We start from the raw sequence: 18,880 nt of genomic DNA, 5'->3' as shown, positions 1-18,880 counted from the left end.
AGTACAACTGGGTCCAAAATGTTATCAGTTCCCATCAATTTTTACTACATACATTTCTACAAAATAATGATAAATAATCACTATCAAACCTATTTTCTAAACCTTTATAAAGCTGTCCCCCTTCTTTCTTCTACAGGCAGATGCATAGGCAGTTTTTATGTTTTCTGTTCTCAATATGATTTTGAGGCTGTGTAAGTCTAATACTTTATCTTTCCCAACAACTGTCCCATCTGTCTAAGCCCCAGAAACCCTTGAAAATATATCTCACCAGTTCTAAAAATCGTTGTTCCAGAGCTTTATATTCAGGGGAGTTTTTGTTAAACAAATCCTCTGAGAATATCATGTTTGTGACACGAAGACTGAAAAACACCACAAGTGCTCTTGCAGAAGCTGAAACATTTCCACCCTTCTCATGAGAAGAGAAAATCACACCAGCCAGGTCTGGGGAATGAATGTTTTTAGCCACTATGCTTCTTTCTTCTGGACTCATGTCAGGATGATAATAAACTGTACTTAAGTGATCTAACTCTAAGGATATGTTCTGAACCTCCACTGTTACTTCTTCCTCTTTTTTTACTGAAAGAACAGCAGAACTCAGCGTATCTTTTGGTTCCATTGAGGCATCAGTAAAAATGTGTTTATAATTTGTCACCGAATCTATGTCAAAATCCTCTTTATAAGTAGTGGGAATATTATCTACTTTGATTGTACTGTCAAAGTCAAGTAACATATCTGTCTTATTAGAAATAATGTTTGGGACTGTATTCAGCATTTCATCAGTTATATTTGATTGATCATTTGTAAATAATGTATGTTCCTCATTCCTAGCATCTGATAATGAGATTAATATTGCATTCTCTTTATTAGTTTCTGTGCTAAACAAAGGGGCATGTTCTTTGATTGGTGGAGTTGTGGTTTCTGTGCTAACAGAAGAATGAAGTTCTGTGACTTGTGATTGGTGAATTGGTGGTATTGTGCTATGAATAAAGAACTGTGGGTTTATTGACTGTATTTCATTAAAGGGGGTGCTGACTGTCACATCTGTGTCAACTTCTTCATTCCTAGCATCTAATGAGGTCACTAATATTTGATTATCGTCATCACGTACTATGTTTAGCAGAGAATCACTTTCTCTGATTGGTGGAGATGTAATAAGACTAAGGACCTGCGAGTTTAATGATTGAGTTTTATCAGAGATTGAGCTGATTGTCACATCTGTCTCTACATTTTCATTGCCAGCATCTAATGATGTTGCTAATATTGCATTATTTTTATCAGGTTCTGTGTTAAATAGAGATCCATATTCTCTGGATGGTGTATATGTTGCTAATATTGAATTTTCTTTGATTAAAAGAGAATCATGTTGTCTTATTGGTGAAGATGTAATAAGACTAAGGACCTCTGAACTAAATGGTTGCATTTCATTAGAGATGGAGCCGGCTGTCACATCTGTATCTACTTCTTCCGTGGCAGCATCTAGTGATGTTGCTAATATTGTGTGTTCTGTGTTTAACAGAGAAACATGTTCTCTAATTGGTTGAGATGTACTAAGACTAAGGACCTGGGAGTTTAATGGTTGTATTTCATTAGAGATGGAGCTGGCTGTCACATCTGTCTCTACTTCTTCCGTGGCAGCATCTAGTGATGTTGCTAATATTGTGTGTTCTGTGTTTATCAGAAAACCATGTTCTCTCATTGGTGGAGATGTACTAAGACTAAGGACCTGCGAGTTTAATGGTTGTATTTCATTAGAGATGGAGCTGGCTGTCACATCTGTCTCTACTTCTTCCGTGGCAGCATCTAGTGATGTTGCTAATATTGTGTGTTCTGTGTTTATCAGAAAACCATGTTCTCTCATTGGTGGAGATGTACTAAGACTAAGGACCTGCGAGTTTAATGGTTGTATTTCATTAGAGATGGAGCTGATTGTCACATCTGTCTCTACTTCTTCCATGGTAGCATCTAGTGATGTTGCTAATATTGCGTGTTCTGTGTTTAACAGAGAAACATGTTCTCTAATTGGTTGAGATGTACTAAGACTAAGGACCTGGGAGTTTAATGGTTGTATTTCATTAGAGATGGAGCTGGCTGTCACATCTGTCTCTACTTCTTCCGTGGCAGCATCTAGTGATGTTGCTAATATTGTGTGTTCTGTGTTTATCAGAAAACCATGTTCTCTCACTGGCGGAGATGTACCAAGACTAAGGACCTGCGAGTTTAATGGTTGTATTTTATTAGAGATGGAGCTAACGGTTACATCTGTGTCAACTTCTTCATTGCCAGCATCTAATGACGGCGCTAATATTGAATGTTCTGTTAATAACAGAGAATCATGTTCTCTGATTGGTGGAGACGTAGAAAGACTAATGAGCTGTGGATTTAATGGTTGTATTTCTGTAGAGACTAAGCTGACTGTCACTTCTGTCTGAACGTCTTCACTGATATCATCTAGTGTTGTTGCTAATATTGCATGTTCTGTGGTTAACAAAGAATCATGTTCTCTGATTGGTAGCGGTGTAGTAAGACTAAGGATCTGCAGGTTTAATGGTTGTAATTCCTTAGAGACTGAGCTGACTGTCACATCTGTCTGCACTTCTTCCTTTCCAAAATTTGTTGTTGGTAAAACTGCATTCTCTGTGTTTAACAGAGAATTGAGTTCTCTGATTGGTGGAGATGTAATGATACTAAGGACCTGCTGATTTAATGCCTGTATTTCATTATTTGGGCTAATTGTCACGTCTGTCTCCACTTCTTCATTTCCAGCATCTAATGATGTTGATAATATTGCATTATCTTTATTGGATTCTGTGTTAAAAAGAGATCCAGATTCTCTGATTGGTGGATATGTGGTAAAATGAAGGACCTCTGGGTTTAATGATTGTATTTCAGTAGATGCGGAGCTATGAGTCCCATCAGTGTCCACTTCTGAAAACATGATTTTCAAAGACGACAGTTCTTCTCTTTGTAGAGAATTGGTTGTTATCCATGAAATCTCTTCACCTGATGTATCTACAGTTGCATATTCCACAGCTGATTCAGTTAAACTATTTGATTCAGTGAATGAATAGTCATATATATCCATTTCTGACGATTGCTCAATTGCCAAAGTTTCGAATGTCCATAACACAGGAGCAGATTCTGTTGGTGACATTTCTGGTAGATTTACCAGCTCCTCTGTAGATGAATAGGTAACAGATTGTTCAGACTCCTTAAGTATTGAAACACTATTCATTCTGTTAGCCTCTTCATTCAAGGTGTCTTTGTTGTCATGTACTTTTGGAATCTCCATTATATCATTACCATTATATTTTTGGTTAACAGAATGCTGAGGCTCCACTGTTGATATAGTCCAACGCATATTTTCAGTCTTATCTTCCTTTACAAAAGGTACAAAATCTAAACCTGATCCTTCATGAGAATGAATAACATGTTCAGGCTGTACACTAGTTGGCAGTAAATTGTCTTCTATCAGTAGCTCATTTTTTTCTAATTTATTCCCTTTTGTTAAAGTGTCAACTGAGAGCACTAAGGCATCATTTTCAGTATGAGTAAGGATGGTACTTCCAATTTCCTTTATTTTGTTTTCAAAAGAAGATTCACTTAATGCAGGCTCTTCAGCGGCTATAGCAGATGTCACAATGTCTGCACTAGATTCTTCATCTGGTGAAGAAGTCTCAAATGTTGGCAGAATGGTTGGTGAAATATTGGTTTTGGTAGAAGCTGATGTACTTTTTGGCACTTGCTCAGACAATATAGTAGACTGCTCATATAGAAGCAATTCATTATCTCCAGATTCCTCTTGAATATCTAACTCAATATTTAAACTAGGAACTGTAGTCAATCTGGTTTCCATCAAGGTAATAATGTCATTCTCCTGCAAAACAGTAGGCACAGCTGGAGTTGTAAAACTGTATTTAAAACCAGGAGACCCATTAATAATTAGGTCTGTGTCTTCAACTGTGCTTGCAATGTTCTCTGCAATAACTACATTTTCCACTACAACTTCACTTTTTGTAGTTTGCTGTTCATTATTTTCTGCTGCAGGCACAATATTCCTTAATGTTGAATGTGATGTTGGAAGCCATTCAGCTTGTAATGCATTGTTCTATAAAAGAGAAATAGGACATATTCATGAACATGTGCTTTAAATTAAAGGTATAGGTAAAAGCCTATACAACTATTTCACATTTTTTACAAAATTAAAGCATAAAAACTGACTTTAGTCAGCAGTAACAAATGTTTTTAAAGAAATTAAATGTTTATGTGAGGACAGATTTACTATCAAATTGGGGAATCCAGATAGATTAAAGCCAGAAAGATAGGAAGGTGCATGCACTGCAAAATGGCCAATAGTTGGTCTGTTAGCCACAGATGCGACAAATATTCAGTGTTTCGGGGGAAGCAAATAAACACTACATTCCTCAGGTTCATATCTTTATGACTTTGATATACATTGACGCCCCAATAGGTTTATAGTAAATGGTTTAAGCACCACAGATACACATTTTTCAATACTGTATGTAGCGCAAAGGTAGCAAAGACATTCTTAATCCAGATAGATTAACATTTTCTTGACTTTCAGGAAAATTATCCTGGCAGTGATAAAGTCTTTAATGGGTTAAAATCCTTTACTGCTTTGATTAGTGTGTCAGTTCATTGGAATGTGTTCAATTGCTTTAAGCATTCAAACCCCCTTTCAGTGCTATGGGATGTTAAAGCCCAGTTGCAGCATTGGCCTTTTACAAAAACAAAATAATTTCCAAAAATGTGTTAATGTGATACAAGTAAATAGTGGGTGGGGTCTTAAAGATTAAGCTTTGTAAATCCTAACCCTATTTTTTTGTGTTTTGGTAATAGGGTATTTTCAGTTTCTAGCAATCCCATTAGATGCAATCACGAACTTCCACAGAAAACATTTAATTAACTTACAACATCAGCAGTTGACGGAAGTGGAAATGTTGGCTTCTCCGTTATAGATGTCCACTCATTAAAATAATCTAATGGAGCATTTTCTACTAAAATAACAGAAAATCTTGTTACATTGCTGGTTTTTAAGAGAAAAATGTCAAAAACTGCAAATATCTCTCTGAAACATATTCAGCACATTGGATATATGTAGAGAATAACATTTACTTACTAGTTAAAAAGAAATGACAGGTTGTTATTATATACTGCCTTTAGTAAACTGTAATCTTGTTTGTCTATGATGAGACATTTTTTTTATAGATTTAAAAAAAAAAAAATAATAGCCTGAATACCTCCCAAAATCTCTGTATAGAGGGAGCAAAACTTCTAAAATGTCTTACTGGTGCTGGTTTCAATGGATTACACAAGAGCCACCAATATCCTAAAAAAGATATCCTTATAATAGTGCTTAATGATGTCAGCAGTTCGGTGCTCTTAGTGATGTAATTTCTGGCACATGGCTCGCTGAACCTTGTGCATTATACTATATAATGTACCTTCTGTTGTAAAATATCAAGATATTCGAAGTCACCTCATAGTTCCAGGACCTGTATAAAAGCCCTCTGCCTTTGGCATTGTGCTTTTATATGGTCGTGGAGCTTCTCTTTTGCAATAGGGGGTACTTAATTCATTATATAAACTGTGCTTGGTGATGTCAACAATTATAATTGGTGCTCAGTGATGTAATTTCTTTATTATAATAAATAATGGACCTTCTTTTGTAGAAAAAAAAAAGTAACCGAGAAGTATACATATATCACCAAAGGCAGCGTATATTTGGAAGGAGATATAGTGGATAAGTGGAAAATAGATGCTACGTTGTCCCTGTACAGTAACCCATGTCAGCCAATCAGCAATTATCCTTGATCAGTCTTGTGCAGTTAGACTATTGTGCAAAATAACTGGTAAAAATGTTATATCAGTACTATATCAGGCTAAATCTGGACACTACCATGCTACCCTAGCACAGAGATGAACAAAAGAACTAAGCTCAACAAATAGAATGTAACCATTTGTAAAATATATGTACTTTTCTCTTTTAGGGGCATATTTTAGGTGCAAGGACTGAAAAGAGAAACCTCTACAAGAAAAAGTACTCCAAATGCATAGTTATATGCAAGAATAAATATTTATACATTTGAATATTAGGTTTAAAATATATCTGACAATAAAAATAACTTTAAATAGTATAAAGAAAATAATCAATGAAAAAAAAATGTTATTGTCTCTCTAAATGTCACTTACTTTTTATTAGCTGAAGTGAGTCAACGGCTAAGTCCAGGGTATGGTTTCTAAGTAACATTTGCTTTTGCAGCATTTCTTCTATGTAACTTCTAAAGCTACCACCTGTATTAGTTGCTGTAGGATTGTCCTCAATTTCATTAAATATACTGTTTTCATCTTTATCATTCATGAGGTCCATAGAAGCATTATTTATAGAATCTGCGTCGCCGTCAAAAATCACAGCGAAGCGCACTTCCACAGCAATTCTAAATATTCAAAAAGTGTAACATTTAGTGACAAATATACAGACATAGAGATATATAGAAATAGAAAGCACAAATTTAAATGAACAGGTATTCCTCCACACAGGCATCCTAGAGTTAATTAGGATACAACATGTTGCCACACTCAAACGATGTTTAAATATAGGGATGTAGCGAACATCGCCAAAAATGTTCGCGGACCCGTTCGCGGACTTTCGGCAAAACTCGCGAATATTCGCGAACTTTGCGAACCCCATAGACTTCAATGGGAAGGCGAACTTTAAAACCTAGAAAAGCCATTTCTGGCCAGAAAACTAATTTTAAAGTTGTTTAAAGGGTGCCACGACCTGGACAGTGGCATGCAGGAGGGGGATCAAGCAAAAATTTCTCTGAAAAATACTTTGTAAAAAAAACGCCAAAAAAAAGCCAAAAAAAAAACCGCCAAAAAAACGCCAAAAAAACCGCAAGCTATTCCTATGTATACGCAAAGGAGAAAAACTGAAGCGAAAAAACGCGGCGAAAAAAACCGAGGCGAAAAAATGCGGCGCGAAAAAAAACGCGGCGAACCCAAAATGGCGAACATCGCCAAAAGTCCGCAAATTTCCGCGTTCGCGAACACCCGATGTTCGCGCGAATTAGTTCGCCGGCGAACAGTTCGCTACATCTCTATTTAAATATTTAACAGACTCCATTGTCATATAATATGGGTCATTTATATATGTCCTGACATAGGACAATGGCACATGACATGTTTTGTCACTTGTGATAAATTGTGGCTACAGTGGGCAACAAAACATCCCTTTTTTCCTTCCTGCTGGCTAAAATGCGAATTGCCAGTAGGGAAACATACACGGGTGGAAAGTGTGCTTATCTGAATCAAATTGTAGAACAATTGAAAAGGTTTGCCTAGTTCAGAAATCCACAACCAGTGGCTTGTAAGCAACATGTTGATCTTCACCCCCGTTGATGTTGCTCCCAGTTGTCTCAAAGTAAGTGCCCATTTTTAAATTTCTGGCTTGGAGGTAAGTTTCAAAAACACAGAGACACAGTTTTTCTTCAAGCAGAGCCTCCTGCAGTCTAGCAGTCCTCATGGTGCTACAAATTAGCCAATCACAGCCCTTATTTGGCATCTCAAAAGAATATTTTTTCATGCTTGTGTGGCTCCCCAACATTTGACTGTGGCTCCACAGTAAGAAAAGGTTGGGGATCCCTGATATAGATAATACAGGACCATTTTATATGGGTGATAAGGGATACACTAAATCCAGGACTAAGTTTGGAACCTGGCCAAACTTGGGATTTTTTAGGATTTTTCTTTAGGATTCAGATTTGGCAATTTCTAAAGTACCTGTGGCAAGTGGACCTCTGCATAGACCTGGTTCTTACAGCATAGTTCTTAAAGAAATAGTTCAGTGTAAAAATTAAACTGGCTAAAATAGATAGGCTGTGCAAAATTAAAAATGTTTTAAAATAGTTAGTTAGCCAAAAATGTAATCTATAAAGGCTGGAGTGAACAGGTGTCTAACGTAATAGCTAGAAAACTACTTCCTGCTTTACAGCTCTCTAAGCTGTTTCCAGCCAGTAACCAAGCAGTGACTTGAGGGGGACCTTATGGGACATAACTGTTCAGTTAATTTGCTTTTGAATATGACCTGCTTGCTCACAAACTAACTGGACAGTTATATCCCATGTGCCCCCCCCCTAAAGTCACTGACTAACTAAGAGGTTAGAGAGCTGAAAGCAGGAAGTAGTGTTCTGGCCATTATGTTAGGCAAAAATGTAATCTAGAAAGGCTGGAGTGAGCAGATGTCTAAGTAACTATATTACAAACAGTTTTTTATTTTGTACAGTCTTTCTACTTAACCCAGGTTTCTGCCACTGGAGGTATGGTCTAATAGAGGCTCAGTAAGGGGGAAACACATTTTTTTTTAATGCCCACCAACCCATTCACCCCCCCCCCCCTTGGCACAAAGCCTTCTGCACCAGGAGGGAGCTCCAGGTGTGTCAGGACAGCTAAAACTCTCTGCACTGCAGGAGGTCTGTGTGTAATTAGTTTATTCTGTATTTCACAATTTTTGTTAATGTAAATCTTAGTTTGACATTTTTTTGTTATATTACAAATGCTTTACATATAGAAATGTTTACCTGTCATCCAATAGGGAAGGACTAAAAAGCAAAAGAGAAACTTTATTTTACTGTGTCAATAGAATAACATATAAGTATCGCTACAAAACAGATACAGGTCTATAAATTTAGTACAGAAAAGCTTAACAAAAATTATACATTTATTATATTATATATTTATCCATATAGTTACATATATATATAAATACCCAGTGATACACTTACATTGACAAGAATACAGTATAACAAACTGTCGATCTTGAGATTACTTTACCCTTAAATATTTTGCTTGTCCATGCCACTATTAATGAAATCTGCCATCATGACATCATCCAGAAGGGCATTCCACAACCTCACCGTAAAGAACCACCCTTAATGCTTCTGTTACTCCTCTAGGGGAATGGCCTCTTGTTATATGTCCTTTGTGAAAAAGTATTTTCCTGCAATCTGTCTATAATGTCCTTGAATGTAAAACTTGGGCAAGTCTTTTTGCTATTCTTTACCCCATTATTAGTTCTAGGTCCTAAAACTATGCTGCACACTCAAGGTGAGGCCTTGGAATCTATAAAGGAATCTATAAAGAATAGAAGCATAGTAACATAGTAAGTTAGGTTGAGAAAGACATAAGTCCATCATGTTCAACCATAATGCCTATATATAATAGGGTTGGCACCTTTCCCAGCTCCTTACTCTGGGCAGGGGGCGAGCGGTGACATTAAGGGGGACAGATGGAGTGGCGGTGATGTCATGGAGGCAGGTCGGTGGCATAATGGGGCGGGGCTATGGCATGGCGTTTGGCCAATCATAATATGAGCTAGTCCTGCTTGGTTTTCCTAATTTGGAAAACTGGGAAAGCAGTTTTGACCCAGACAGCCCTTCCAAAAACTAGGCTCTCCTGGTCAAAACCAGACAGGTAACAAATTTATGTTTACATAAATGCTCTTATTTATGTTAGAGAGTACTTGCATTATTTGCTTTAATAACTATTGACAGGCACTGCTTACAGTTGAACAGCCTTTTATCCACTATTCTGTCATGATTTTTATGGTGTACTTTTTATTTCTAAATAACACTGTTTACATAGCAAGTACACTCTTCCTTTTAAAATGTTATTCTTGATCCAATAAATGTATATTTTGTTTAGTTGTAATACTGATTTGTAGGCAGCCATCTCAGTGCATTGTGCCTGAGTCTGAGCTTTCAGAAGGAGCCAGTGCTACACATTACCTGCTTTCAGGTAACCAATTGTTTCTCCTACTCTCATGTAACTAGAGGAGTCCCAAGCTGGACTTGGATTTCTTACTATTGAGTGCTATTCTGGTATCTACTGAGAGCTGCTATCTTGCTACCTTCTCATTGTTCTGCTGATTGTCTGCTGGGGGGGTGAAGTAAAGTAGTTTGACAACTACATAGATGAACTCTTTTAGTACTCTGGGGTGAATGCCATCAGGTCTTGGACCTCTGTTTACTTTCACATGGTCTAGTCTCTTTTAAACATAATCCTAAATCATCCAAACAACCAATACTTCAATTATTCAAAGTGGGTCTGTTAAAAGGAACTCATTTGTGTAAACAGAAGAATAATACCAGTTCAGTAAGTATCTTTTTCCCTGCTATCATGAACCAGTTAAGCTCATTCTGATATCAATGCTCCAACCTTCTCTGTAATTATATATATATTTGGAAATAATTTGGTATTTCTTTTACTCTTTAGCAATTTATAAATTAGTCTTTTTACTTATATACCTAAATATAAATAGAAAAATATTAATCAATATTAATATTTTTCTATCTATATTTAGGTATATAAGTAAAAAGATTAATTTATAGTCTAGATCATAGAAACCACAGCAATGGCACTCAGGTTACAGGGATCAAAAGTTCCCAAGCTCATGAAAAACGTCAATCAGCATTATAATACAGTTAAGGGATTTATATGACAATACCTTATTTCTTGGACAAACATTGTTTTGTATCCTGGCAGAATGTCAAATATATTTTGCACCTGAAAAAAAATAGTCATATAAATCAAACAATATATGATTTTAGGAAAAATGTATTCTAGAATTCAATTTGGCTGTGTGTAACCCTTTATTTTTATCTAATAATATATAACTTGTTACCAGTTCTCAAAGGTTCAGTACTTTTAAAGCAAAGTTCCATAAATGCTTTTACACATAATCACAGAACTATGTTACGGAAGAAACAACAATGCCTGGGTGCAGTCCCAACGAATTGAAGAACAACAGCAAGTGAAAATGTCCCGCACTCACAGGTCTTAGGTGAAACAAAAGGTGTTTATTCAATCCACATCTAGATCTTAGATGTGGATTGAATAAACACCTTTTGTTTATTCAATCAATCAAATACAAGGTACTGTCTTAAAATTACAGAGAAAAAGGAAATCATTTTTAAAAATTAGAATTTGCTTATAATGGAGTCTATGGGAGATGGGCTTTCCGCAATTCGGAACATTCTGGATAACGGGTTTCCGGATAAGGGATCCCATACCTGTATATAACAGAACTAGAATAATTATGTTAACCATACCTGATCAAGAAACTTTTCTGTAAGCTTATGGTGTGCTGTAGAAGACTTGTCACTTAGTTCTGTGTTATATGTCTCCTTGGGAAGAATGATACTTATTTCTACCATCTTCTCTAACACTGGAATTAATGGCTTCTCTGTCATCAGCATTATTTCATTGTTTATCTGAAAACAATCATACAAATTATAAAAACTTGTGAAAATAATATACTTTCACTTGTTGATATTCAGCTATATTATCAAAGGAATTAGCATTAAGCTTGGGGTCCAATATTTTATTAAATTTGATGTGGCAACTTAGTTCTTTATAAACTAACCTAAGTGAGATGAAGTGCTTTATATACCAGGTCTGACCATTCGGCCTCCATTAAGGGCTGCCACCATCTTCTTGGCATAACCGAGCACCAATCTAATAAGTTCTTTCCTTTTGTTGAAGGAAAGGATGCCTTCAACCAACCCTATACTCATTAGTAATTAATTATTAATTAATTAAGACAGTAATTGGACATAAAAAGAAAGTATGCCTCTTGGTAACCACATCTAGTGTGCATAATTTTAGTCCTCTGGCTTGTGGGGATTTTTATTTCTAAAGATGTAGTTGAGCCTACTTCCTACTGGTTCAGAGGAGCCTGTAACATAATTGGCAGTCAGTGAAATAAACCTTTCAGATGACACCCAACCATTTGCCATGGACAATAACTGGGCTGTCATCCCCCTCTCTACTTATGTGGTATTATCCAAAAAAGTAAATGAATGGTATTTTATTATCACCATGTTAAATTAGCATTTATCTAATGTACAGTCTGTATGACCTATTCCTTTACTTTTCCCTTTCTGAAACATATAATGACTTATATATAACATCCCATATCAACTGTTTGAATAAAAGACTCGAGTACCTCATATTTTTCAAGCTTGACTTTACCTAGGGCAACTCCCATTAACTTCTTTAGAATTTCACAAGCTTTTAGATAGCAAATTTTTACATTGGAATTTTTTGAACTTAATAAACACCAGACATTTGAGTTTTTGAAATATAATTTTAGTTTTTTTTAGTGCAAAAAAACTTGAATTGTGAAAAAAAATCAAACTCAAACATTGATAAATCTGCCCCTGAAAGTTGCCCATTGTGCTGTTATTCTAACATATCTAAAAAAAATGCATATAATCCAGTGGTCAAAAGGGTTAGATATATTTTAAAGCACATACAATTTCCTCAGACACTAGCTCAGAAGAATCTGTGGGTGAATCAATTTCCACTGATATTTCATATGACAGTGGCACATTGGCAGCTGCATCTAAAAGCAAATGAAAGAAATAAAAGATCATGAAGCGGCTGCATACATCCATTTTAATCACAATGTTTCCAAAAATAGTCAAAGAAATTAAAACTAAGAAAAAGTAGAAAATTAATCAATCATGAAAATACCTCGAAATGTTGTAGTTTCATGTGCTGAAGGCAAAGGGGTTGCTTCTGATCTGCAAGACATTAAAACCAATCCTATTAAAATACAATTGCATCATAGTGTTTGATTTGAGAAGGCCCAGTAAATGTATACATAGGGTAAATATTCTATAGACATAGGGTTTTACAGATCATACATCTTTTCATGATGCGGATTCCCTTGCTTTTCAGGCTTGGCCAGTGGGGCACCAGGAAAAAATCCTGTGGGCCCACTAGCCCAGACCAGATCCTCGTTGCGCTCACCCTGGGCGCTGATCTCAGGGGAGGGGTTAAGGTGAGCAGCTGGGGGCTGCTGGGTGCCCCTGGGGCAGTATCCCCAGTGGCCCTGCACCCCCCAGTCTGGCTCTGCTTGCCTTGTGGCTAAAAAATATTATTATTGCAATCAATTTGTATTCATGCTTGCTTAGTTAACATTAAGTATATGGCACTAATTTATTATTATGCAGAGAAAAAACAACAAAAAATTATTTTTAACAAGGACACTTTGAGGGAAATATATCTGTATTTGGATCTATGGTTTTTTGTGATTTGAGAAAAGCAAGACAAAACATGTGACCTCAAATATGATTGTGTTACAGTTTTTAATGTTCAAATTTAAAAATCTCAACAATTTTCATGCTGAACTTCTAGAGTCTATGGGGGATTTAGCTTAAGCATTTAAACAAACTGATGTGTAATCAAAGGAAATGAATGTGTTCACAGTAAACAAAAAATTTTTTTAAAACACAACCTTGAAAATTGATAAATCTAATATTTGATATTTAACAAACAAGATGTAGTTATTTAATTCAGCTCTAAGTGTTCTTCTGAAGTCCAATTGTTGGTTTTCAGGGCCTTAGCAACAATGGAGTATGTCACAGCTGCACCACTGGTTCTCCATCGCTGGTCTCACTGGTCCCCTGCCTACTTTGACAATGAGGCTTCTAGGATGTCAGAAATGGGTTTATAGCTTCTTATCTGCCAGGCAACAAAACCCAGCATGAACTAGTCCCTATACTAAATGTAACTTTCCATATAGCTAAAAAATATTAATTGAACCGTACATATCAGGTTGGCACACCATAATCAAATTTCATTCAACAAGCTGAGTGATCACTGTAAGGGGGCTATCTGAAAGTCCCCAAGTATGGAAAATCAAGCAATAGATTGAGGAACAGGGCACACCATGATATAGAAAAATAGAAAACAAACTTTATTACATCTTAGATACAAAAACCCTAAGATGTAATAAAGGTTTTTCTATTTTTCTATATTCTGTGTGCCCTGTTCCTCAATCTATTGAAAAGTATTCATTGGGCACAATCATTTGTGCCCTGATTATTTATGAATTGTGAAATAATTTTAGAGAAAAACATGCTATAAAAAGTATATTTCTTCTTAAACTAGAATCTCAACTTCAGCTATATCAGAAATATGGCTAGCTATACAGCAAATGAGCCATTATATAATACATATTAAAGGAAAAGTCAACCCAAAATGTGTGTTTGCCTAATAAAAGAGAACACAAATCTAAGCAACTTTGCAATATACATTTATTACAAATTTGCAGTGTTTTTTACTTATTTGTATATATAATTGCTATTAAAAGCAGTGTTTGTCTTTTTCTATTCTCTGCCCTGGTGGCTCTGGCATTTGAAACAATGTAACACAAAGCAGCAGACTGACAGACCTGTCTTGCTGGAGGAGACTGACCTTTTCAACATTGTTTAAAAAGTAATAACCAGGAGTTCGGCAAATGCTGGTTTCAATAGCAGTTACTTTTACAAAAAAATGAAGCACTAAAAAAGTTCAATAAATTCCCATTGGAAAGTTGCTTGGAATTATGTTCTCTTTTATAGGGCAAAAATCTTTGGGGGGTTGACATGTCCTTTAAACACATCTGCTACAATGTAGTGAATTGTTGGTAAGTAAGGGACTTGCAGAATTTAGTAGGTAATAGAAATAGTAGCACTGACAGCTTGTATTTATGTGATTGATGAGTGATTTATGTATATTATGAGGTTAATTTACAATAGGCTGCAGGTTTTACATATGTATTTGCAGATCAATACCATCTAGAGCTTTCTCAGAAGAGAACAGATTTTTATCATCTGCTGTAAAGCAGCTAAAGCTATCTATTAGATTATGAGTAAAAGGCAAGCGTAAGGCAAACTAACAAGTAACCTTCTCACCTAGAAGCAGACTAGCGTTACATGAGCATGGAATCAGCATCTCCAAGCAAGGCAGTCCTTACCTGCACTGGTGAAACCATGGAGCAATGTCTTTGCTGAACATCATTCAAAATAAGACAAAAAGGTATAGCTGAAGATGCATCATGTGTTCATGGTTATTACAAATTCTTGGCCATGTTTTAGCTGGTTTTTGTGGGAGGGTATTCTCACTGTACACTTTAGCAAGTCCATCTTTTTTATTTTGGGGAGTCTTGCTACTAAGCTGACTAAATTGTCTGCCCCCATTTCAGTATAGAATATAGAAAACTATCAGCAAAATTAAATGTAATACTGGAATGCAGTGCTGTAAAATTGAAACATATTTCCAAAAGACGGACGCAAACAGAAAGTACAAGATGGCCAGCTTATTTTATCATTATCATTGGAGCATCACTCTATCTGCAGATAGGGGGCCATGTTTATAGGGCATGTGTTTGGGTCCACATTTTTGAGAATTAATGGATCAGAATCATTTCACTAAAATAAAAATTAAAAATTGAGACATTTTTGTGTGCATGCAAGGCGTCAACCACAAACTGATACAGATGGGGTTCCATTTTTGAATACACATATTATTTTTTATTATTTTGTTCAATTAAAGTTGACAAAGAATATTAAAATATGATCATATATTCCAGTTACAGGAATTTCTCTTTCTTCTATAAGATTTTTTTTTTATTCTGCTTTGCCAGTAATCAGACATGTATTGTTTCCTACTCATAATTTATTTTCCCACCTTTTAAGCTAGCACCACATTATGTAATTTGACCATTGGTTATTCTGTGGGGTGTTGCTGAATCATTCTATTTGAAATTAAACATTCTGCTAATCACTAATCCCCTTTTTGGGGTGTAGGCGAGGTTATTGGCGAATGAGTAATTAGAAGAGCTACATTGCTCTCTAATACAAGTACAATATGTAAGTTAAAGAGCTTGATCACATTCAACGCTATAGAAATAAAGCCTGTTGTCTAAATTAAAGTGAAATTTGTCACAAATTGCAGTTCCACATATTTTGCATCCATTTTTGTGTGGGTGCAGTTGTAAATGAGCCTTTGGATCTAGTGCTTACTTTTACACATCCCTTTTTAAACTAAATATATACCCAATTATATTATGAATTTATAAATAAAAATAAATTGTAAAACAGACAGAATATGCCCAGAATGTAAACCGGAATTCTGCAGCAAAATTCCTTATATAAGTATGTATAATATGTAGTGACTTACCCACAGGACCAATCATTGCAAGACCTTTGTAAAGACAACATTTGGTCAAAAATGTATATTAAATATAAATGAACAAGAGAAAAGTTGTACACAGTTATTGGGCCAATTTATTGTCATAAATCAGGATGTATATGTTTTTTACGGTTGTACAACCAGCATCAACAGTCTTACATTTAAGAGACCACAGAAAACCCCTTTTTTACTAGTGTCGATATCATCAGCTGCTGTATTAATTAATTAATCATGGATTCTTATTTAAATTATGATTATTATGAAAACATTAGCAAATCATGTGAAAATCACTGCTGCATATAGAAAATTCAGATAGAAGAGCTGCACTGATTTAAGATAAATGCATGCATCACTTGCATATACTAGATGTGCCCCTATTTTTTGAGGTATACTTAAACCATACTTATATAGCTTTTCAGTGTGATAATATCCTGTGATACAAAAACATAGGGTAAGGACTGCTGAGAAAAACTGCTTTATTTGTGAAGTGCTATGTATAAGGTGTTATTTAATGATGAGATAAGAATCCAATAACATCTTAGATATCAGTATCATTATCATTAATTAATATTAATTAATATGTGTATTTGCTCTGCTACAAACATGACTGGTCTCTCATTGGCAAAAGTAATGTAAACAACACATGTGAAAACACTGCGAGGGGAAATTAAATTCAGCTTAAAATATTCCCTAGTTGCAACCAACTTGAAGGTCCCATTCTTTAGTCTACTGTATAAAAAATAAACATGTAATCAGGTAACAAGGCCTAGAAAGACCACAGTACATTACCCTGATGCGTACAAAGTTATAAGTATTAAAATGTCCCTTAAAAATCTTCAGTTGTAATAATTACCTACAATAAAAAGTGTGTGTATTTTTAACAAAGGAACTTACCCACTGGATGCGTGTTTAGTTATTGACAGTTTCTGCAAGAAAAGATAAAGAAAAAAAAAAAAAAAGAAAAGATGGCCTGAATAAATAGTCTTCTCAGTTGAGGTGGAAGGACATCAGTTATCAAAAACTTTACAAAGTACATTAAGCTTTTTAACAGAAATTGATGTTGCTTCTGTTTATACTCTGTATAACAGCATATATTGTAAATGACAATTTTTCTAATAAAATAAACTGGAACTGACCTGTAATTGTAAATTAAATAGTAGATTTGGGGAAGGGTTATTTTTAGCAGGAAAAGAAAGAGATATGAATAAAAAAATGGCAAATCATTTACAAAGGGTTACAGAGGGAACCCAACTACTGTACCACAGTTGTGGTGTGTATATAGCATAGCCAGCCATGCTGGAAAAGATAGCAACACATGCTAAGCGTTATATTATTAAGCTTATTAAGCTTATATTAAGCTTAATATAAATAGAATTTTTATGGTTTTCATAGTTGCATATAGAGTGTGTATTAAGAGCCTCACAATAAAATATATATCTTGCACAATACTCCAATTTTATACATAAATTATTGTATGCCCCATGTGATTTAGGTTTATCACTTATGTACCTTTGTGAGTAATTGGTGATGTTCTTGAGAAGTACTAAATTTGGCTCCAATGTCGAATGCTGTCATAGTGCCCTCTTCACACAACTTTATCCATCGTTGGTATTCTGTTTGGTTAGGCAGACGGTCCCAGAATATCTTGAAAACTTCCCAGACTGTTTCTTGGCATACTAGACACAAGCAGCACAAAAACAAACAGACTTTGCTGAATGGAACAAGTTATTAGCATAAGCCTAGTTTCTAACTGTTTTGCAGAAACACACGTTTACAATTTTTTGTGCCGGCAAAGATTTCTCCACTATTAAAAATGTATATATATTACAAGGATTTGGGCTAATATATATTAACATTACATGGTTCATAAATGTTGCATTGAAGGGATTGAACTGGAGAGTGTGAAAAGGCACTATATATATATATATATATATATATATATATATATATATATATAATTATCAAAACTATAGATAAATGTGTTCACAAAAAAAATAACACTTAATGCACTGTACCAGTGTGGCACACTATAACTATTAGATAAATAATGAGCAAAATGCAAAAACTTTGATAACAGAGCCAGGACTTATTTTTTAAGCCAATACAGGTATCATAACCTTTGATAATGCTACGTTTTTTTTTTCTGTGGGGTCACTGCTACACACACACAGTCATTTAATAGCTATTTTTTTTGTAGTCTGTTTAGCTGAGATAGATCAGTTCCTTATCTGACCCTTAACATAATTAATACAGAGTTAGATGGAAAAGGTTGCCACCACCTTTTACAGGATATTACTAGTATGTGTTGTTACCAAAACGAAGTGCATATGCTGGTGCATATTCCCTTACTGCAGATGTTTGAAACAAGGTTAAATAATACGACAGTGTTTACTGTTTAAAAGTTTCTGTATACAGACAACTGTCAACCAAAGAGTATGGCTTCCATTTACAGAATTGTTGTATTGTGCTATAATAAACAAAATGATCACTCATAATTTTAAAAGGTACGCTGCTTCTGGTATAATAGAATGCTATGCCAACTGTCTCAACTAGCAGAAGGAGCATCTTTGATGCCTACAGTGTTCTTGCAGTAGTGTACTAAACTTTGCCAGTCTAAGAGCACTGATTTGTCAATATACAGATAACTCTTGATCAAAATCCTTTTTATCCCTAGGGTATAGCATGAGTATTCAAGAGGAATGACAAGTAAATGCTTCTGTACCAGATGCAGGCCAACCACTGTGATTGGGCAATTTGTAATATTTGAAGCAATTTATGGCATGAACATGGTATGTAAATAAAGATATACATGTGCACTAAGCACATTGGTAGAATGTTCACT

The 18,880-nt window shown here is 35.2% G+C and overlaps 1 protein-coding gene across 1 annotated transcript in view; it reads right to left on the bottom strand.

Annotated features, from left to right (window-relative positions):
* Nucleotides 1-18,880, bottom strand: part of impg2 (interphotoreceptor matrix proteoglycan 2) — a 46,066-nt gene that overhangs the window by 14,817 nt on the left and 12,369 nt on the right. Inside the window, exons 3-13 of the mRNA XM_012957622.3 lie at nucleotides 17,548-17,714; nucleotides 16,933-16,964; nucleotides 16,027-16,050; nucleotides 12,553-12,602; nucleotides 12,333-12,421; nucleotides 11,127-11,288; nucleotides 10,523-10,581; nucleotides 8,598-8,618; nucleotides 6,211-6,455; nucleotides 4,930-5,015; nucleotides 269-4,105 (exon numbers count right to left, since the gene is read on the bottom strand). Coding sequence (XP_012813076.2) covers nucleotides 269-4,105; nucleotides 4,930-5,015; nucleotides 6,211-6,455; nucleotides 8,598-8,618; nucleotides 10,523-10,581; nucleotides 11,127-11,288; nucleotides 12,333-12,421; nucleotides 12,553-12,602; nucleotides 16,027-16,050; nucleotides 16,933-16,964; nucleotides 17,548-17,714 — 4,772 coding nt within the window. The remainder of the gene's footprint in view (nucleotides 1-268; nucleotides 4,106-4,929; nucleotides 5,016-6,210; nucleotides 6,456-8,597; nucleotides 8,619-10,522; nucleotides 10,582-11,126; nucleotides 11,289-12,332; nucleotides 12,422-12,552; nucleotides 12,603-16,026; nucleotides 16,051-16,932; nucleotides 16,965-17,547; nucleotides 17,715-18,880) is intronic.

Source organism: Xenopus tropicalis, chromosome 2 (assembly GCF_000004195.4).
Source record: "Xenopus tropicalis strain Nigerian chromosome 2, UCB_Xtro_10.0, whole genome shotgun sequence".
Taxonomy (NCBI): Eukaryota; Metazoa; Chordata; class Amphibia; order Anura; family Pipidae; genus Xenopus; species Xenopus tropicalis.
The sequence above is the reverse complement of the archived record's forward strand: the minus strand, read 5'-3'. Positions and strand labels throughout refer to the sequence as shown.